The sequence below is a fragment of the Rana temporaria genome, chromosome 7 (genome assembly GCF_905171775.1).
Source record: "Rana temporaria chromosome 7, aRanTem1.1, whole genome shotgun sequence".
Lineage (NCBI taxonomy): Eukaryota > Metazoa > Chordata > Amphibia > Anura > Ranidae > Rana > Rana temporaria.
In genome coordinates, this window is record NC_053495.1 from 157,703,676 (window position 1) to 157,726,810 (window position 23,135).

The following is a 23,135-nucleotide window of genomic DNA, read 5'->3' on the forward strand; positions in this document are numbered from 1 at the left end:
TGAATCCGGATCTCCGTTTTAAACTGAAGAAGGCAACTATTGTTTCATGGATGCAGGTCAGTAATCGAGGTCCAGTGCTTTTAGTTCCATTTTCCATTTGAAATATTTTAAAATGCTATATAAAAGCAGAACTCAAGCTTTTCCTCCCCAAAACAGATGCACTGTGCATGTAAAGGAATCACAACCCTGCTGTCAGGTTGTGTGACTTCCTTCCTTTGTATAAAACGGCTTTCTTTGTCTGTGATGTCACTCCCCCTTCTGGCTGAATTTTAAAGTTCCTGTTTCCTTCCTTTTCCTGTCCTTTTTCTATGTGTCCCATGATCCTTCGAGCCTCGGTGGCTTCAGGGCGTGCTATAGGAGTCACTTGTAGCAGTTCTGGGAGTTAATGTTGGTAGATCCTAGGGTTACTGTGGGTGTTTCTGGGCCTTCATGTGGGTAGTGAAAAGTGTAAATGTCATACCTGCTCCTGGGTCATTCCTGCCTTAAAGCATGGCAAATAATGAAGGCTTACTGCAAGACTACAGAGGAAGGGCTATGGGAGGTTATTATGAAGGTGTTCCCTCCATATTTAAATGAGTCACTTTCCAGAGAACAGGGCTCTGCAAGGGCGGGATCTGAGGGGTGGGACTCTCCCTGTTCACACTGGTCTGCATATTTAACTGGGCAGGATAGAATTCTAATTGTGATCCATTGAATCCTGCCCAGCAGCATCGCGGCTAGCTTTCACAACATGATGTGTACGTATGTGTGTATATGAAGGTGTTTCCTCCTTGAATAATGCTGAGATCTGAGAGGAGGGACTTGGGAGGATTGGACTCTTCCTGTTGGTGTGACTGAGTGGAATTGAATGCTAATTGGGATGTATTCAATCCTACCCACCATCAGAGCTGTACATGTTTCCATGTATGGTAAAAAAGTTTGTTGGTATAATACAACATTTGATGGCTGATCAGGAGCACCTTGCTTGTTTTTGTTTTACATGATGATTGAAATCTCCTTTTACTCTTCTTGCCATTCACGGATCTTCTCTATGCGTTGGTTGCTTGATAACCTCTCCATATATTGTGCGTTTGGTATATTTTTAGTCACTATAAGTTACCTCTTCCTAAAGAAGCATACTTTGTGGCACGAAACGTGTCGAAGATGTCCACACAGACTACTCCCCTGGAATGTTGGGGTTTATGATGTCAACTACAAGCTTTACATGTTATGGCAATATCTGTTATTTGTATGGTATGCCTAATGTGAAATCGAATACTTTTTATGGCATATTAACTTGATCGGCTGAGTAGGAACAATATGTCTCTTCCCCCCCCCCAGTCAGTTCCATCCCAATACAGTTGGAACACACACATTTAACCCATTGATCACCCCCTAGTGTTAACCCCTTCCCTACCAGTGACATTTATACATTAATCAGTGCATTTTTAAAGCTCTGATCACTGTATAAATGTTAATGGTCCCAAAAAAAGTATCAAAAGTGTCCGTTCTGTCCGCCGCAATGTCACAGTACCGCTAAAAATTGCAGATCACTGCCATTACTAGTAAAAAAAAAATATACAAATATGCCATAAATCTTTCCTTTGTAGACGCTATACCTTTTGTGCAAACCAATATATGCTTATTGCAATTTTTTTTTTTTTTACCAAAAATATATGTATAAGAATATATATTGGCCTAAAGTGATGAAGAAATGTTGTTTTTGGGGATATTATATAAAAATTTTTTTTTTTATGTTTTATAGCGCAAAAATAAAAACTTGAGGTGATCAAATTCCACCAAAAGAAAGCTCTATTTGTGGGGTAAAGGGGCGCATATTTCGTTTAGGTACAGCGTTGTATGACTGCGCATTTGTCAGTTAAAGCGACGTAGTGCCAAATTGTAAAAAGTACTCAGGAAGTGGGTAAAATCTTCTGGGGCTGAAGTGGTTAAAGCGAAGCTCCACTCAAAAGTGGTAGTTTCGCTTTAAGGCCTCCTCCCCCGCTTCTGTTTGTGAAAAAGCTTTTGGGGAGGAGGTGGGGAGCGGGTACCCCACCTCCTCCCCAAAAGCTTTTTCAGACACCCACTTCCGCGCCGATCACCCAGGCGATTGGAAGTGGAAGTTCAACCCCCCCCCCCCCCGGCGGGTTTTCTGGGGTGTTCCAGAAGACTACGGAAGCAGTCACAGAATTCAGCGCCGCAGACAACCGGCTGTGAAGCTGCAAGCTGTCATGACCGGGTGCCCATAGTAAAGATGCCGGCGATGGAGGATACAGGGAGAAAACGGCTGGGGTGAGCACACCGCTGGATCTTGGGACAGGTGAGTGGCTGTTTAATAAGTCAGCAGTTACAGTTTTTGTAGCTGCCGATTTTTAATTTTCACTTGGGAGACTGGAGCTCACAGTAATTTTACTGTGAATTTTTTTTTTTGGGATAAGCTGATAGTGTTTAAGTTTTAAAACGCTGAGGATGTAAGGCCTCCTTCACACAAGGATGAAGGCAGCATACACCGGATTCCAGCAGAAAGAGTCAGCGGAGTCTTGCGGCTGGAATGACAGGTGTGTGCATAGAGTGGCGGCTGCTCAGCCTGTACAAAGTATTGACAGACAACAGTCATGGCTGTTCACGGATAGCCGCACACTCCAAGTGGTTGCCTGCGGTTAAGGACAAGTGACCAAGCCTGGATGAATCTGCCTGTGTCCAGGCTCAGACATCTGAACTGCAGGCAACAGCTTGGAATGTGGCTACATGCAAACGGCACCTTGTGCTGTCAGCCTGTCATAACTTTGTACAGGCTGAGCGACCGCCGCTATTGACATGACCCTGTCAATCATTCCAGCCGTAAGTCGGCTGATTCTTGTGGCAGGAATCTGGGGTTTGTGGCTAAACCCCCATGTGACGGTAGCTTTAATACTTTTAGTGCTGGTTCACACGCAGATTTGATACATTACAAAAAAAAATAGATTTAACATCCAAAAACACATTGTGTTCAATGACGATCATTCACATCTATGCATTGCGTTTACAATGTGAATGCAATGCGGCAACAAAATGGGTGCTGTACGAGTTTACTGCGTTGTAGTGAGATTTTTTTTCCCTCTCCATAGACATCAATGGAAACTGACAATAAATCGCATCTTGTGTTCAGATGTGTGCGAATACTGTTTTTTTTTTTTTTTCTGTGTACATTTCTATAAATTCCCCTCACAGAAATCGCAGGTGTGCCCAATCCTATCCAATTTTTTTTTTATTAAAGCGGAGTTCTGCAATGGCGGCGACAGCAGCACCCGATCAGCTGCTGTCCCGGCATCGCTGGACTCCAGCACACAAGTGTCCTATTTACAGTTGTCCCAATACCACTTTTTTTAGGACCGATTACAAGTACTGATACTTTTTTCATGTACTCGCGATACCGATAGTTTTTATTTAATGCCATGTGACAGTTTGACTGACTGGGCACTGACAGGTGGCACTGATAGGTGGCACCTATGGACACGGACAGGTGATAAAAGTGAAAACTTCTGCGCTACTGTGAGTAAACAATTATTAAATACTTTACGTTTAAAAGCAGCAATATCTAGTGGTGTTCACTGTACACAAATGAATAAATGTAATAAAAAGTGATACTAAAGTGCATATCACTTTTTATTACACTGGCAGGTGGTTGGCACTGATGGACCGCACTCATAAGTGGCACTGACAGGTGGCTGGCACTGATGGGTGGCAGTTATGGGCACTGATAGGTGGCACTTATGGGCAGGCACTGAAATGCAGCAATAAATGACATGAGGAAAGTTTTTTTTTTTTAATATATATATATATATATGTGTGTGTGTGTGTGTGTGTGTGTGTGTGTGTGTGTGGTATGTATGTATGTATGTATATAAATTATTTGAGAGACTAACATGCAGAAATACAGAGAACACACTGATGCATATCAAAGTAAATTGGACGTTCCCCAAAATCCCATACATAGATCACACAGTAGGGAGGTGTAGGAGGAAAGCATTTTTAAATGTTATGCTGCAGCACCCATCTTGGTACACACTGCACTCGGCATCAGTAAGATCAACAGACATTTTGTTACACCCAACCTGAACTATATGGGCTGGGTTTAACAAGATGTCAGCTGCTGGCTTACTGTGACCAAGTGCAAGGTGTGCCAAGATGGGCGTCCAAGCTGACGGCGACCGATCCGCCTACTGACGCCGCCCTCCCTCCGCCCACTGAATTCGCTCGCCCGCTCCACCCACTTAGGGCGCACGATCTGCCCACTGATGCCGCCCGCTCTCCGCCCACTGAGTCCGCTTGCCGCCGATGAAGTATTGGGTCAGGCATCGGGAGCATTTTAACAAGAAATAATTAAACACAAATCTAAAACTGCGTATGCTTACCTGGGTCAAATAATGATTCAAATAGTTTTGCTATTTTTAGATTTCTGTTGATCTTCTAAGCTGGCCAATCATAGGACAATCTCCACTTTCAAAAACGAATACCTAGTTAACACTAATAGTGTACACCTAGTAAATATAATAGACAGCATTTAGTACATGGGTGTTGATAGTTGAGATCTGCTGAGTTGTGCAAATGATTCTTTCCTGTGTCAGTTTTTCCAGTACAATTTTTTTTTTTTAATAAATAGATATCTGCTTGGAAAACCACAAAAAAAAAAAAAACAGGGCTGTTGTAAACTTCCTTTTTTTTATTTTTATGCATTGAGAGTCTACTCAGAGCACAACACGCCTAAACACAGGAGCCTTCACCATGTAAAATGCACGCAATGACAAGAGTAAAGGTGTGAATGGGCCCTAGAAGAATGCTGGAATCTGTATTGCCACACTTCGACAAAAGATGTGCCTGTTTTATGGCTTGTGTAATGGGTTTAATACCCAGTCTGCAGGCTGTTGCATGTTGCAAATGGTCTTGACTTGATGTATGAGATTTTGGCTGAAAAAGCAATGGCAAAGCAACAGATCTCTGTATACATTATACCGTCGGCTGATCAGGCCGAAAGTGTGTAGTTAGTTTATGTCTCTCTCGTTGGTGCGATGTTAAAGCGATATTAAAATCCACAATTTTTAATGGTCCCCCCAGGAGGTTTATGCATTACATATATTGGCACATTATGGCAGACTAACCTGTCAAACCAGTCCTCCAGCGCTGCGCTGCCACCACTCCAGTTTGGGCTCTTGCACGTCCATCTTTACCCAGTCTTTCTTCCTGTTTCCCCTGGTATGTGGATGGGCCCTCTGTCCTCGCATACAATGCAGAAATTATGGTTCTGAATTATATGTGACATCAGGCAGCTGGGTCCAGCCAAGCAGCAAAGAGGGGAGGCTTCAGGAGAACTGGTGGTGTTATAGGTTTGTGGCATAAGACAAACTCGCAGAGGGAATCTCTCTCTCTCTCTCTCTCTCTCTCTCTCTCTCTCTCTCTCTCTCTCTCTCTCTCTCTCTCTCTCTCTCTCTCTCTCTCTCTCTCTCTCTCTCTCTCTCTCTCTCTCTCTCTCTCTCTCTCTCTCTCTCTCTCTCTCTCTCTCTCTCTCTCTCTCTCTCCGAAGTCAGCGGGGGCTCATTTAAAAAAAAATCTTTATTGCTTTAGGGGTGGTTCACACCACAGAAGTGCAGTCCAGGTAGGTGAGTTCCAAATGCGTTTCTTTTTTATTTTTTTTGCACAAAACTGTACTGGAATGTGGCAAAATGCATAATAAACACTTCGAAACATATTACTGCATTAAGCCCCCCCTCCCCCCCCCCCGGGAACCTTGGGGGTAACACACTGGCATAACAAATGCGCATGCAGAAAGGCATCCAGAGTGAGTTTTGTGGTGTGAACTGTGAGCAAAAGCACACTTTTTTTTTTTTTTGTGTGGTCTGGCCCTAAGATTTTTAATGTCCATAGGTTGATAACATTTCTACTTGAACAAGCAAGTTTCTCTGCCCCATTCATACATCTAACAAAGGGTGGTAAGCTTGAAAGTAGTGCGAGATGGGTCACTGGATGGGTCACTGGACGTACACTTTTGGTAATGCATTTCATAGTTGTAACTCAACCTGATCCAGAAAGCGCTTTTTGCTTTTTTTTTTTTTTTTTTTTTTTTTGACGCCAACGTAATGCAAAATCTGGCTTACGGCTTCAAGAAGTAGTATTGGGGTGATGCTTACAGCCGCAGGCATCACTCCGTACCGTTTTTCTTGTAATGGAAACCAATGTGGCTAATTGGCCTTTCAGCTGTTATTACAAAGCAGTGGGAAGGGACTTCCCTTTCCACCGGGAGGCCCAAGCGACCAGTCAGAATTAGCTTTGATCGGGTCTCGGATCTAGTAACATCACTTCCTGTTTACTGGAGCCAGTAATGACGGTATTCAAAACGGCCAAAAATGGCGTTTTGAATGCTTAGGTGCAAAGGAGGGATTTGGGGCCTCTGACCCCAGATCCCTCCATAAAGAGTACTTGTCACTGTCACAAGGGATCATGGCAATAAAAGTGATCACATTTTTAACCAAACAAGAAAAAAAAAATGTCAAATTAAAGCGCCCCATCCCTCTGTGCTCCCACGCAGCGAAGTGAACACATGAGTAAGTCACACCAGCAAATGTAAACAGTGTTCAAACCACACATGTGAGGTATCGCCACGATCGTTGGTGGGAGAGGAGGGATGTTGGGTCACTTTAAGCTTGCAGCTTTGTTCCAATGGATTACATGCTTTGTTGGAATGGGCATTCGATGACAACTAACTCTAATGTGCACTCTTCTCCCACAGGCTTTCAAGGAGATGTTGTATGCAGCCCAAGACCAGGCCCCGTCTATTGAAGGTAAGGAAGGGACATGTTTGATTTCATGGACCGGAAAGACACTTGTGTTTCAAAGAAGATGAGTTTCATAAAAATAGACCTGTTGAGAAAAACATGATAAATTATTTAAAAGTTTTAACAAGTGCTGTCATTCTAAATTATCATTTCCTTATTCAAAACGGCTATCTAGTGCCTCCACAGAGTGACTTTGGCAGTGTAATTCATAGAAAATTCGTTTGTCAATTTACAGAAATACATTATACTGAATGTTAACCGAACTTGTGATTTGCCCTTCACCTTAGACCTTGATTGTAGCTTGTACACAAACATTCCCATAGACCCATTCCCCTGGTAAGGCTGTCCACAAGGTTTAGGAGTGCGTCTATGGCAGTGATGGCGAATCAGTATTGCACCCTGCGGACTAAGACTTGGATGCCATTAAAGAACATGCCTGGGTAAAGGCAGGTGTCCCAATACTTTTGACAATATAGTGTACGTTTTTGAAAATTGGTTCTTCTTTTGAAGACCTTGCGTCTAGCTGAAGTTTGCTGTCCAAAATTAGCATTTTTCAGTGATTTATTACCTGTACACAATTGAAACAATATGTAGCATGTATCATATGCAGAATGGCACTTGGCTAGGTGCATTTGTCATGACAGCGCAAATGTTGGCAAATCTTTTTGTTGCCTGTGATGTCTGAGTTAAAGCGTAGTTCCGGCCACAATTTCACTTTTTAAATATAAATTCCCCTGTAATACACAAGCTTAATGTATTCTAGTAAAGTTAGTCTGTAAACTAAGGTCCGTTTTGTTAGGTTGTTACAGCATTTAAACACTTTATAAAATAGAAATTGACTGGGGCCATCTTAAGTGTGGGCATCATGAAGCCAGACTGTATGACTTCCTGGATTTCAGCCTTGCAAATCTCGCACATGCTCAGTGCTGCACAAGCAGTGTCAGATCAGGTTTCAGCACCTGTGCTGTCCAAGTCAAATGATTCTTTGAGACTGGGGAATGCACAGACTCCTGGAAAGTTACACCCACTACATTCCCAGGAGTCTGTGCGGTGTAAGTTAGGAAGCATTAAGCACCTAGGTGCAGGAAGTGGGAAGATTAACTATTCTGCCTAGCAACAACACTTTGAAGGCATCTAAAAAAAAAAAAAAAAATTCGTAAAGGACTAATGACATTTTTTTAAAACTACTGATGTAATTTATTTATTTATGGGTGGAACTCCACTTTAAAATAAGTTTTTAGTTTACCTAAGAGCCGGTTTACACAGGGGCGACCTGTCAGGCGACTCACCCACCTGACAAGTCGCAGTCCGCTCTATTCAATGGAACCGTTCTAATAGGAGCGACGCAAGTCACTCCGACTTAGAAAAATGTTCCTGTATGACTTTGGGGGCGACTCGGGGCGAATTGCATTGACTTCAATACAGAAGTCATTTTGCAAGTTGCCTCTCAAGTCGTCTTGAGATCGCCTTGCTGAGTCGCCCCCCAAAGTCGCCCGTATGTGAACCAGCTCTTAAGCAAGAACCTTTTATTTTATTTGGAGTAAAGTAGAGACTGGCTAAAACCTCTATCTTTTTTTTTTTTTTGTCATACGTGTTCCATTAGGGACGTTTCCCTTCACCTCCTGTCCTGTAGACATGGCAGAAAAGTACAGGAAATTATTCTAAAAAGGAGGGAAATACACTTTTAGTTGTCACCAGAAAAAGTGAAATATTTACCACCTTTTCCAGTTTCAGTCGGACAATGGTCACCAGAGTAAAATGGATGGGGTTATCTCCCTTGTGAGTACACAGACAATAAAATCTAGCCATGGTTTCCAAAACCTTTAAGGTCTTATTTAACCCCCCAAAAAAGTAAAATCCGTCTATGCAGTAAAGCATGCTTGTTATACTAACTGGAACCTAAGGTGTTAATTCTGCATCGTGTAAAGTCTGTTTGATCCTGTCTCCTCTGACCCTCCCCTTCTACTGCCCCAATCCATCTATTGAGAGTACAGAGCCTTGGGAGCACTCTGCGCACGCTCAGTTTGGTGTGTATTGCTAGAGTGTCCCCCCCCCCCCCCCCTCCCCAAGGGTGCATGTGATCAGCACAGTGCCAATCGGCACAGTCCAGACAGAAGGGTCAGGGCTTCTGCAGTCTCATAAGACAGTCAGAGGAGAATGAAAATGTCTCCTACAAGCTTTAACCACACACTTAATAAAGTCACAAGACTGCTATATACTGCGATGAGAAAAGGTATTTAGCAGTTTATATTTACTAAAAATGCATTTCCATGTTCTGTGTACAGTGGGAGACCGGATATAGCGAATGCAGGGTCCTGGGTTTAGTAACACTTTAACTCCCTTTTCCAAAACAAGAACAACCTTTTGGACTTTAGATATCCTTTAATCTGTTTAGCATTCTTTTGAATTTGTTTGTCAGCCCTTCATCACCCTCACAAGGAATTTAGACTCGAAGCGATGTCATTGCATGCAGTGGAGGAGGATCTGGTTGTTACGCGTCCTTTTTATAGTTTGAGGAAAATAGTCTTTCTCTGTAGCTATAGGGAGCCTTGTAGAGAAACCACATGGGTCCCACACTGAAAGTCCAATAGAAGAATGTTTTTGCTTCTTTTTGTGATCTCTGTATTGCAGAATTTCCCCAGACATCTGTAGCATTTGTTTGGTTACAGCTAAACTCATTTGAATTACCGTAAGTACAGTGGGGGTTATTTACTAATGGCGAATCCACTTTGCACTACAAGTGCTGTCGATCTGAGGGGGACATGCAAGGAAAATAAAAACCATAATTTTAGTTTGCACATGATTGAATGATAAAATCAGCAGAGCTTCCCCTCATTTCAGATCTTCCCCTCAGATCTACAGCGACCACACATCCAAGTGCACTTGTAGTGCAAAGTGGATTTGCCTTTAGTAAATAACTCCCATTGTCTTTAACCACTTCCCGCCCGGTCAATAGCAGATTGACGTCCGGGAAGTGGTTCTGAAATCCGGACTGGACGTCTATTGATGTCCTGCAGGATTTCATGCCGCACGCGCCCGTCGACCGGGGATGCGGGGTGTCAGTCTGACCCCCTGCATCTCCGATCTCGGTGATCAGCCGTGTCCAATCACGGCTGATCACGATGTAAACAGGAAGAGCCGTTGATGGCTCTTCCTCACTCGCGTCTGACAGACGTGAGTAGAGGAGAGCCGATCGGCGGCTCTCCTGACAGGGGGGGTTTGCGCTGATTGTTTATCAGCGCAGCCCCCCCTCGGATCGCCACACTGGACCACCAGGGAAGCCCAGCAGGGAAGGGCAAAAAAAAAAAAAAAGGGGGGGCAATAATAATAAAAAAAGCAGTAAAAAATAAAGATGCCAATCAGTGCCCACAAATGGGCACTGACTGCCTACATGGATCCATCAGTGCCACCCCTCAGTGCCCATCCATGCCCAGTGCCCATCTGTGCCACCCATAAGTACCCATAAGTGCCACCCATGAGTGCCCATCAGTGCCGCATACCAGCGCCACCTATCGGTGTCCATCAGTGCCACCTCATCAGTGCCCATAATTGAAAGAGAAAACTTATTTACAAAAAAAATTACAGAAAAAAATTAAAACTTAATTTTTTTCTAAATTTTCAGTCGTTTTTTAAGTTGTTGTGCAAAAAATAAAAATCGCAGAGGTGATCAAATACCACCAAAAGAAAGCTCCATTTGTTTGGAAAAAAGGACGCCAATTTTGTTTAGGTACAGTGTAGCATGACCGCGCAATTGTCATTCAAAGTGCGACAGTGCTGAAAGCTGAAAATTGGCTTGGGTGGGAAGCTGCGTAAGTGCCTGGTATGGAAGTGGTTAAGGAATAAAGTGTAAGTTCACTTTCGGCAATCTTTTCGGAAATGCCCCTTATGCAGTTCCATAGCTTCTGAACAAAACATTGCCGTCCTCCTTTTTTCAAATGCTGTTCCTGCTTTTATTACATATGCAGCTGTCAGGGCACCTCTGCAAAGTCTGCTGGTCCCATGTGCCCTTCTCCATTCTGCCATTTGCAGGACGGGCCAGACACTACAATTGTGCAGCTCCCCCCGCCTCCTACTCGGCTCAGTTTACATTCCGGCACACTCCCTTTGTGCTGGCATGACAGAACTACAGTGCACATCCTCCCTCCTGTGCTGACTAGTCAAGATGGCCAAAGACGGGCACGCAGAAAAGGCCAGGGATAATATGCTGGCTAGGGACCTCTCGTGTGTTGGACTGTTGGCACGTAGGTGAACACTTGTACCCGTAGTACTGCTTTATGTAGGGCAGAAGCAAAACTAACCTCAAAATTCTACAGAATTTGCCTCAAGCCAGAATGGCCTTTTCATTTCTACTATATGGACGGTCCTTGTAACCCCTGAGGGCAGCGTCATATTGTGTTCCTTTACATATCGATCGCTCCCTACTCCACTGACATCAGCATTGAATTTTGTGCTTGCCCACTACCCAGACTGGCATTTGTAAACTGGACATTGGGTGCTTTGTGTTGGTGACTGTAGGCAGGGCCTGGTTTGATGTGAGCCCATTCGCTGCAAAGAGAATCCTGACAATCAAGAATTGTATGCTTTTTTTTTTTTTTTTTTTTTGGAAAATGTATTTCTCAGACGACAAATACTTTCAGCACTGGGCTCAGTTGGCTTTATGATCGGAGTTTAGCCTTTATAAACTGGTAACGGCTCGAACAAAGCTTGCTGAAAGCTCTGCACATCTTACTGCACATGCTGCTTTTATACAAACTGAAGCCCATATGCCTTGGTAAATATTAGTGTGTATGTAGAGATCAATCTATATAAATGTATAGAAATATTGGGGCAGATCCATAAAAGAATTACGCCGGCGTATCTCTTAATTTCAAATTTTGCGCGTCGTATCTTTGTTTTGTATCTACAAAACAAGATACGACTGCATCTCGGATCGATCCAACAGGCGTACGTCTTAGTACGCCGTCGGATCTTAGGTGCATTTTTTCGGCGGCCGCTAGGTGGCGTTTCCGTCGAATTCCGCGTTGAGTATGCAAATTAGCTTGTTACAGCGATCCGCGAACGTACGTCCGGCTGGCGCATTTTTTTACGTCGTTTGCGTTCGGCTTTTTCCGGCGTATAGTTACCCCTGCTATTATGAGGTGAACTCAATGTTAAAGTGGAGGTTCACCCTCAAAAAAAATTCTGACATCACACGGAGTCACGCCATCCTACCGACAGAATGCCAGTATTTTTTTTTCTCAGCACATACCTCTTAATCCCGATTTTTCACCTCACGGCAATCCCGCGGGAGTGGGCGTTCCCAAGCACTGCCTGTGATTGACAGGCTTCCGAACGGCGCATACTGCGCGTCACAGGTTGCCGAAAAAAACGAACGTCGGTGCGGCTCTATACGGCGCCTGCGCACCGACGTTCGGGTTCTGTCGGCAACATGTGACGCGCAGTATGTGCCGTTCGGAAGCCTGTCAATCACAGGCAGTGCTTGGCAACGCCCACTCCCGCGGGATTGCCGTGTGGTGAAAATCGGGATTAAGAGGTACGTGCTGAGAAAAAAACAAAACACTGTCATTCTGTCGGTAGGATGGCGCGACTCCGTGTGATGTCAGAATTTTTTTTAAAGGGTGAACCTCCACTTTAAGTATGGCCGGCGTTCCCGCGTCGCCTTTTGAATTGTTTACGTTGTTTGTGTAAGTCGTTCGCGAATAGGGATTTGCGTAGAATGACGTCACGGTCGTAAGCATGGGCTTGTTCCGGTTTAATTTCGAGCATGCGCACTGGGATACCCCCACGGACGGCGCATGCGCCGTTCAAAAAAAACGTTTGTCGGGTCACGACGTATTTACATAAAACACGCCCCCATCACATCCATTTGAATTCCGCGCCGTAACTTGCGACGCAAATTCTTTGAGGATTCGAAAAAAAAAAAAAAAGTTACGGCGGCGTAGTGTATCTTAGATACGCTGCGCCCGGCGGAGATATGCGCCGAGGTACATGAATCTGCCCCTGTGTGTGTGTATATATGTATATGTATATGTGTGTATATATATATATATATATATATATATATATATATATATATATATATATATATATATAGAACTTATTTTGACTTTTTTTTTTTTTTTTTTTTTTTTTTAATGAAGTGTTTATTTTGAAGCACTTTTCATAAAAAAATATAGTTACATTTGTAGACTACAAGTGTTGACAATGTCATTAGAATTGTGTGTTTTTAAGCAGACTTCTGCCACCAACATAGAAGACTTGTCCTCCCGTCACTGACACCTCTCTCCTCCATACCGCTGAGCCGCAGTCTGGCTCGTTCGCCTTGTTAACGTTGGATCGGCAGACGGTAGATCACAGCTGCGCTCTCATAGTGGCAGGTTCGTAGGCATGTGAGAAATATCTTGCCGTGAGCACAAGCTGTCCCCTCGCCAATAACACAACTTCACATGCTATGTAGCACTGGGTGGAGTTGGCACTATAGCTCCTGGTTGCCAATTACAAACCGCTCTACTAGACTCCTTCAGGCTCATGTCTTTTGCCTTTTTTTCTTTATATTTTCTCTGGCTTGCGTTTCCCAAGATTTATGAATATATTTGGCTCCCTGATGGCTTTTTAAGACTTTTTTTTTTCTGTGAAGTAAAACCCTTGCAGACTATTTGCGCCTTTTATAAACTGTTGAGAAAAGGAAGCTCCGTCATCCATAGATGGCTTTATAAACAGTGCGGGTTTGTTTGTGTTTGCCCCGTACATTCCACGTGGGGATTTGTATTGTAGATCCCCTGGTGCAAAGTGAATGCATTACTGGGACAAAAATCAACACCATCTAATGCATTAAAGAAAATTATTTTTTTCTTGTTTGCAAGTTTCTCTGTTCAGGGTTTTCAGTCGTTGCTTATTAGTAGCTGGGTGTCTTTGATGTCTGCCCCCCTCAGTGATGATTCAGGAGTGTTCAGATATGAATGATGATGTGTTTTTTAATGTTTGCTACAGGTTTGATTCCCGTGTTCAAGGTAAACATTTTGATTTGTACTCCTGTTTAGCCGTTATTTATTTTCTGTATTGCAGAGCGTATGTTCTGCCTGTCAGTATAGTATATTGTTTGCTTTGGATAAATCGTATAGGTGCTACAGGCAGGTCCTTGTGCTCCCCTCCTCCTCCTCAATTCTTCCGCTCATTTAGCAGATGTGCAGCCTTCTCCCCAGACTCCTTAGGATTCAGGGCGTCCAGGATGAAAGCGTGCCTGTAAATTATTCATTGCGATTATCTGCCTCACTGCTCGGGGTCCACTGGTGATTTTTTTTTTGGCCCCCAGCCCCGTTTTTTTCTGAGGCCACTCTTAAGGTATTCTGGACACCACTGAGATAGAAAAACAAACAGAAAAAAAAAAAAAAATGCAAATTGACCATGAAATGGATATTTGAGGTTGGGAAGAACAAAGGGTCAGTTTATTTTATTATATAAAATGGAAATATCACGATTGTTGCTGGAAAATGCCATCTCATCGAAATCAAACCAGCCGGCCTCTTGTGTGCAAAGAAATTGTTGATTTAATGTCGAGAGCCTTGATGTTGTTAGGGTGGATCTGTATATTGTTTTGTTTAGAAGTCGCCAAACTGTTGCTTGTGCTATTGACCAGCAGGTGTAATAAAGCCAGCATTCCTCAGACAATTGATAAAGACTTTAGCATATATTATGGATTGCTAACACATTTTATTGTTTTATTTACTGCAAGATATTGAGGGAACTGAATGACTGTCTTGTCTTGGATGGTGTGTGTTTTTTTGTTTTTTTTGTTTTTTTTTAGACTATGATCTCATATCTTTTGTGCAGTACAAATGGCTACATTTAGGTAAAAGGAGTAGAAAACCTCAGTCATTCATCCCCTCTGATAATTTACGGAGTGAAGATTTCCTGACCAGATTAAAGTTAAAGTGGTTCTAAAGCTTTAACGTTTTTTTTTATTTTATTACCTTTTAAGTGATTTTAAAGGCAATGATTTTTTTTATTTTCAAAATAACAAACATGTACATGTTATGCTTACTTACTCTGTACAGGGGGCATCGGAACACCACAGCTCAGCTGGGGAGATCGCGGTACTAATGTGGGACTGTTGAGGCCCCTTTTACACTAGGTCGGGAACGGCGGTGGCGGGAAAGCGCCAATATTTTTAGCGGCACTTTACCGCTAATTTCGCAGCGCAATTCGGCCACTAGCGGGGTGGTTTTACCCCAGTTTGGGGCGGAAAAAAGGGAGAGTAAACACACCACTCCAAAGATGCGGCTAGCAGGACATTTTTTCACGTCCTGCTAGCGCACTGCTCCGGTGTGAAAGCCCTCGGCTTTCACACTGGAGGAACAGCGGCCGCTTTTTCAGGTTGGTTTGCAGGCGCTATTTTTAGCGCAATAGCGCCTGCAAATCGCCCAGGTGTATAAGGGGTCTAAGTATAGTGATTCCAACCGGAGCTGTCCATTTTTAACTACAGTTAAACCTTGGATTGTGAGCATAATTCGTTCCAGAAACATGCTTGTAATCCAAAGCGCTTGTATATCAAAGCATTTTTTTTTTAACAGGGTTTAAAAGAGAAGAGAGGCACCTCTAAGTGTAGCAATAAGTTTGCTAAATGTTGTACCTTCATTAAATGTAACCATATTGCTACACTTGGAGTCTCCTCTCTTCTTTTTTTATACTCAGTTGTGACATGACGCTACTCTTATATCAAGACATCACTTGTATATCAAGGCAAAGTTTATTAAAACATTTTGCTTGTCTTGCAAAACGCTCTCAAACCAAGGTTTTACTGTATTGGTGTGTACCAGGATTAAAGGGGTTGTAAAGCAAATTTTTTATTTATTAAATGTTTTACCTATATCTGATCTATATGCTACATAGATCAGGAATCTATTTCTGGCAACATTTGTTTTCCCTGTTGTATAGATAATGTTTTTTGGCACGTCCTCCTTGAGGCTGCATTTTGTCGCCTGAAGCGCGACGCTCAAAAACGCTAGAGGGGAAAAAATCCATTATTTCCTATGGAGATGGTTCACATCTCTACTCCAAAACGCCTGACGCCGAACGTCTGAAGCTCAAACAAGTTCCGGACCCACGCGAATCGGGCGGTTTGGGGATTTTTGAGCGTTTCTATCTCCCATAGAAAGTAATGGAAACGCTCGATTCAAGCGACTAGCGCGACAACGAGCATTTGCTACGGGCGTCTTTAATCAATAGAACATTTCACCCAGGCAGAAGATAAAAAAAATCTACCAACATAACAAGTGATGAGAAGATGATCATTTTTCCTATTGGCTAAAATAAAAAACGTCGAAGTACAAAAACGTCAGACGACGCTGTATGCAAACGCGCAAATAAGCGCGACAAAACGCCGGAAAAAACGACCGAACGACCTACGCTCAGGTGTGAATGCAGCCTTATTGTATGTTTGATTGCCTCGGAATTGCGGCGGTATTCGGCCGCTAGCGGTGCAGTTTTAACCCCCTGCTAGCGGCCGAAAAAGGTTAATACCTCCAGCAATGCGCCTCTGCAGAGGCGCATTGCTGGCGGTATTGCCACGGTTTCCCATTGTTTTTAATGGGAAAGAGCAATGGAGGAGCGGTAAAAACACTGCTTCTTTACCGCTCCAAATGTGCTGCTAGCAAGACCTTTGGAGCGGTCCTGCTAGCGCACCGCTCCAGTGTGAAAGCCCTCGGCTGCATGGACTGCAGGGCAGGAGTTTTTCAGGCGGCATTTAGGCACTATTTTTAGTGCTAAAACGCCTGAAAAACTCCTCAGTTTGAAAGGGGTCTTAGAGCCTTCGGTGCAAAGACACCTCCCAGCAGCTACGCTCATATTCCAAACAAACAGTTACTGCTTGCATTGTGTAAATAGTCTACAGCCGATGAACTGGAGACTACAGGCCCTTCCACAAAAAAAAGGGGGCGGAGTAAAGGCGGGGCTGTGCTGCTGAGATCCAGATTCTTATTTCAATAACATAGGAGGCGGAGTTAGTGTCTTAGACACGCCCCTGGGTCCGTGCCTGTGAACGCAGACAGCGTCTCCCCATAGGGATGTAGTCCCAAGGGAGGGGGCGCGCACATCTGGTAATCCCCATGCAGAATGGCTCGGATGAGGGGGCAACCTTACAGAAGAACAGGAAGTAACAAAATCAGACACCTAATGAATGAAAAGGTAAGTGAAAACACAGTACATTATCTTTAAAGGAACATGATTAGAAGAAAAAAAAAATACCTTTTAGCATTACTTTAAGTCTGTCTAGCTGTTTGCCTCCTTTATGCACTCTTCACAAGCTCAGAAACACTTTTTGTGTCAGTTTTCTCATTCCATACAAAATCTCATTATAAACAGCAAAGAGTATGGATCATCATTTAGCTGCCAAAACATAAATGTTGCACGCCTGTCCAAACATCATGCATCATTGCTAAAGATAAAGGAGTCCAGTTGCTTTATTAAAAAAAAGCTGATAAGCGTGCGCTGGAATCCGTGTAATGGTGAGTAATATGGAGAGGAATAATGGATTGCATTCACTGGCATCTAAATTATATTGGCTGTACTTGACAGTTTCAAGATGTACTAAAGATAAAGACACAAGTTTTATATAAACTGGTGGAAAGGCGATTGTGGTGTCCTTCAGAACCATATTCTAAATGAATACATTCCATCACAGTAATATTATCCAAAGTTTTTTTTCTTTTTTCAGCTGGGTGGTCATGGAGGTGGATTCTTTGTGAAAGGTTTAATATAAGATTATTTATCACTGGACTAAATGGCTGAAACACCACAGAGAGAATTATTTAGAATTACAAGGTAGTGATGGGAAGAGCCGGTTCACACAGGGGCGACCTGGAATCCGACCTGAAGTCGTCCCCAAGTCGTGCGGTTAAAGTCAATGTAAGTGAATGGAGCCATCTTAATGTACACTACTGCAGTCTTTCCGACTTCAGAAAAGGTTCCTGTAATAATTTAATCCGACTTCTAGGTGACTTGTAGGCAACGTGTTCCGATTGATTTCAATGGAGGTCGCCTCCAAGTCGGATCCCCTGTCTTAACTGAAGCAACAATACAGGAAGAGAAAATTGTTTTCTCAGGCAAACCCCTCCCTCCCACAGAGCTGATTGTTTTATTGGCCACTGGGAAGTCTCCTGTCCTGGAGGCGACTTGAAGTTGCCTTGTAAGTTGCCCCAAGTCGCAACTGTGGTGCTCGCTCAGGTCGTGTTCAGGTCGCCTCGCAAAGTCGCGGCCAGAGTTGTGTCGCCCCTGTGTGAACCGGCTCTGAATGCTGATCTAGTAGGATAATTTTATGTGCTACAATACCAGTGAAAGTTTTTGACTTTCAATACCATCGAGAGAAGCTTCTTCACAGCTACTGTACAAGCTAAAACTGGCCATACATGTTAAAGGGAATGTAAAGTTTCAGGGTTTAAACTTTTTTTTTTTCTTTAAGTCATACTTGCCTCCGTTGTTTTGTTTTTCACAAGAGTGGCCCCAATCCTCCTCTTCTGGGGTCCCTCAGCGGCACTCCTGGCTTCTCCTCTTCCCGTGTACCCCGTCGGAAAAGCGTTCTCCTTTGGGACACCCGTGTCCTGCTTCTGCATCTATTGACACAGAAAGCAGGACTCGGCCCTGCCCCCACATCATTTGGATTTCATTGACAGCAGCAGAAGCCAATAGCTGCGCTGCTATCAATCTATCCAATCAAGACACTAGACACCAGTTGGTGCTCGTGTGCTCGTTCTCGTCGTGGCAAACACAGGGCTCAGGTAAGTATAACGGGGGCCTGTGAGTGACAGAAGGTTTTTTTTGTTTTTTTTTTACCTTAATACATTAAGGTAAAAAAACATTGAGTGCTTACAACCCCTTTTAAGATGTCTTGTTCAACCCACATGCTGAATAAAAGAAATGAATACCTTTTTATAAGAATAAAGAAAAGTGTGATCACATTCCCTCTGTTACCAGCTGCATAAGAGCTGGGGGGAGGAGAAACAACATCACACTGAGCTTCCCAATGAATGGCTTTGCAGGGGAGGTGTGTCGGGACAAGTCTGTTTAGTGTGGTCAGTTTTTAATAGAAAAGCAGAGGGACTTGCAGGATCGCCAGGGATTTTACACAAAGGAAGCAATACAAAGATAATCAGGATACTTTCTCATACAAGTACATTGTACAGCAATTAACACTTTAATTCCCCCATCCATGCTAAATTGGATATATGGAGGAATCTATAGTGCTGGCTATTGTATTCCAACAGCTGACACCCGTGGCTGTCAGAGCCTACATTCCTACATCTGATTGGCCGAGAATTTTCCACCCGTCCTTTTGACATAAGCTGGTTGCCAGCAGGTCCACTCATGGAACAAATTCTGTATGTATATGGCCAATTCTAGTCCACTCTGTGCACTGTATGGGATCTGCGGTGATAGTTTCCTCGCTTCCTCTCCCACAGTCCCAGACTTCCTTCCTTACCTTGTGCCGTCCCAGCAAAATTCCATTAGACGTTACTATCTTCTCTGGTTGTGAATGTGTTAATATAATATAGTGGTCTTGCAGTATGGAGGAAGTCGCAAGCCCCACTCTGCATGACACTATGAATAGAAAGCACTTAGATGTTTCCATGCTGATATACATTAAAGGTAATCGTCATGCATGATTGCTCTGACATTGTATGAAAAGTGATGCATACATTTGATATCACCTGCCGCATAGGACGTGTATAGACTTCTGCGGTGAGATGCTGAAAGTGGAACTCCAGGCAGCTGTCAAGTCACCCCCTCAGTCCAGTTATATCTATTCATTAAACTCAGATGTATTTTGACAGACATCTGGTGTAACTGACTGAAATGCATTTTACCGTGTCTTCCTACAGTTCTCCACACACCAGAAACCAGAATAAAACTGGCCATACATATCAGGATGTCTTTTATTGGGTCAGGATACCTGAATGGTGCCTGTATTGGATGGAATGCTGTACAGGAGCTATTTGGGCAAGAATTGTGTGCCTGGCTTTTGTCGAGCCGGATGATGCTGGCAGGGACACCTAATGGAACTAATTCCAGCTAATTGGCTGAAATTGCACAATATTTAAAGTGTCACTAAATCCACATCCTAAAAAAAAAATCAATAAATGGTGTATTACATGCTGTTTATACTCGCCATGAGATTGATTTTCTGTATTCCGCAAAAAAAAAAAACTGGTTGACCCTGCTGCTCTCTATCTCCACCTTCTGTTCATGTCTTCAATTCCATTACTGATTTTGCAGAGCAGTGGTGGCAACTCTGCACGTGCTCAGTTTTTAGTGCGTTTCTATGCTGAGCATTTCCTCCTTATCACATCTGAGTAGCCCATGTGACACATGTGGGCGTATACACAGTGGTAAATGACAGCCCACTCCCTCCCTCCTCCTCCATGCCCACTAAATGGCTAAACACAGAGGGGGTGCAGGGTATTACATTTAGATTAATGGAGGCTTCACCTCCCTGTTATTCTAAGACAGACTGGAAGGGTCGGACACAGCCTGTGATTGGCAGAAATCTGCCCACACCATGTTATTGTCAAGAGATAATAGATTTGATTTTAAATACCGTACATATTTGTATGACCATTTAAACCCATTTATTGATATTAATTATTTTTACTCTATTCCAAAGGCAGTTTTTTTTTTTTTAATTTGAACATGTGACTAGTGTTGTCCCGATACCACTTTTTTTTTTTAGACCTAATAAAAATACTGATACTTTTTTCCAAGTACTCGCCTATACTGAATACCGATACTTTTATTTAAATTTTATTTTGACCGTGGCACTAATATGCAATACTGACGCGTTTTTTACAATACATTTTTTTTTTTTTTTATTTTTTTTTTTTACAATGCTTTCTTTTGGAGTGGTGGTGTCAGTGTGTTTTTTTATTTTTTTTTAATTATTTTTACAATTCTTTTTTTTGTTTTTGTCAGCCCTGTTGGGGGGGGGGCTTTGGTGAGATATTGGGGGTCTTAACAGACCCCTGATCTCTCCTCTTGTTGTTTTTAGTCCCTTTCTCTGTCTCTCAGATTCCCTAGTCCCTTTCTCTGCAGGCTCAACTGCACTGTAGATGAATGTAAAGGAGACAGCAGCTCCTCTCCATTCATAAACTGAGACATTGTAACACAGTTACTATGCTCAGTTATGAATAGACAGACAGTCAGTGATCACTGAAAAAAAAAATATGATCACTGACTGTTCATTCGGAAAAGGGCTCCTTCCTCCGCTCTCCATCCTGACAGATCGGGGACAGGGGGGGGGGAGGAGCACGGCGGGGGACCAGAGCGGTACACAGAGGGGAGCGGAAGGACCGGAGCAGAGCATTAGGGGGACCTGATGCTGGGTACAGGAGCAGGGATTGGAGGGGGACTGGAGCGGTACACGGGGGACAAAAGCACCACTGACAAAGTATTGGATTAGGCATCGGAGCACTCGGGCAAATGCTCAGTATGGGCACCGATACTAGTATCGATATCGGGACAACCCTACATGTGACCATCAGAAGAGGGCTAGAAGCTCCTTCTGCCTTTGTTTCTCCGCATACAGGCTGGAAGAGAGCGCCTGGTCATGTGATAGTTGTACAGTATATTTATTATGGAAAAGGTACTTTAGGTGTGTGTGTGTGTGTGTGTGTATATATGTATATGTATATATATATATATATATATATATATATATATATATATATATATATATATATATATATATATATATATATATATATATATATATATATATATAATATTTTTTTTTTTTTATTATATCCACATACAGAAATAGAAGGGACAATGTCAATTAAACAGTGTGTGTTTAGTATCACTTTAATGTTTCACTTTTGTATGGGCATTTTAAGAGTTGTAGGCTAGGTAGTGTAATTTATTTTTTATATATTTTGTTGCCTTTTATGGGAATGTCAATCTAGTAAGGACCCAATCACACCACTTGGAGTTTCCTTGCATGTAATTGCAATGACACATGTCATGTCCACACTAGAATGCTATGTGTATACAGTATGCGTGTTAAAATGCAACATATTTGAATTTTATCGCACATAAATGAATGTAAGCATGCAAAAATGCACTGCAGTGCACCTCTCACCCAAAAAAATTAGGTGAGAGGAAACCTACCTTTTTTTTTTTTTTTTAAAGATAATGTACTTTGCAGAAAAATGCACATAAACACGAAGAAATGCACGTGACTGCAGGCCAACAGAAGTGTCTCTGTTGCTTTGTTAATGCGTTGGGCCCCTTTCACACAGGTAGATGGATTTCAGCTTTTAGCTGTGGATAGATCAAGTTCTCTACCGCAGCTAAACTCAGACAATGCTTTCCTATGGCCCCATTAACACGTTTAGCAACGGGTTTTATGCGGTTAGAAAAAATAAATTTGCGTCCAGGCCCGATTTTTTTTTTTTTTTTTTGCAGCAATCTGCACATAACTGCAGGTAATCGCAGTGTACTATTTCACTTGCAGATAGCGGAAACAAGGAAAGAAAACAGGAAGCACATCAAAAATGGTAAGAAAGTTCCAACACGGCCGCATGTAAATGCAAGGCTTGGAGTGTTGGAATTTCAAAATAACAAAACCTGCTTTTAACAGCAGCAGAACAGCCGCCCATGTGAAAGGGGCTTTATAGTGTATATTGGCCCTTCTATATTTTTAAGGAAAGGGGGTGTTTAGATAGCTTGGGGCTCAAGCTCACTGGTAGTTACATTTGTACCCTGTAAACATGCTGGAGTTTTTGGGCACCAGCCTGTCCTACTCGGTTAGGGCTGAAACAACGAATTGATTATGAAATGAATCGATTAATATTTTCATAATCGATTAATCGGCCAGTAACATAATTAGATAAAAAATAAATAAAAAATTTGCCTTTTATGGCACAAAAAGAGCAAATTGTTACTGTAAATATTACTTTCACAGTAAAAAAAAAAATGAACCCCTTACAGCAGCAATTATTTATTTTTTGTACTATAAAAGGGCTCTTTTTTTTTTTTATAGCCCCACTATGTTACTAAGGCCCCTTTCACACTTATACGACTTGTCACACGATTTCCAATGACCTCCATTCATATTAGTACGACGTCAAAGTAGTCCCTGCACTACTTTGGTCCAATTTTGATACCACTTAAACAGGCATTCCCTGAAATTGCAGCAAAATCGCGTGACTTTGAAGTCACAGTAGTGTGAAAGGGGCCTTAAAGCGGGGGTTCACCCAAATTTTTTTTTTAACTTTACATCTAGCAGAGCCAGCATACTAAGGACATTTACTTTAGGCAGGCCATTTTTTTTTTCCCCTCTGTACATGCCTTTTATATTCT

The 23,135-nt window shown here is 42.7% G+C and overlaps 1 protein-coding gene across 1 annotated transcript in view; it reads left to right on the forward strand.

The window, feature by feature from the left end:
- The window catches only part of XPR1 (xenotropic and polytropic retrovirus receptor 1), a 187,494-nt gene that overhangs the window by 32,308 nt on the left and 132,051 nt on the right, over positions 1-23,135 (forward strand). Inside the window, 1 exon segment of the mRNA XM_040360240.1 lies at positions 6,743-6,794. Within this exon segment, the coding sequence (XP_040216174.1) occupies positions 6,743-6,794 (52 nt within the window).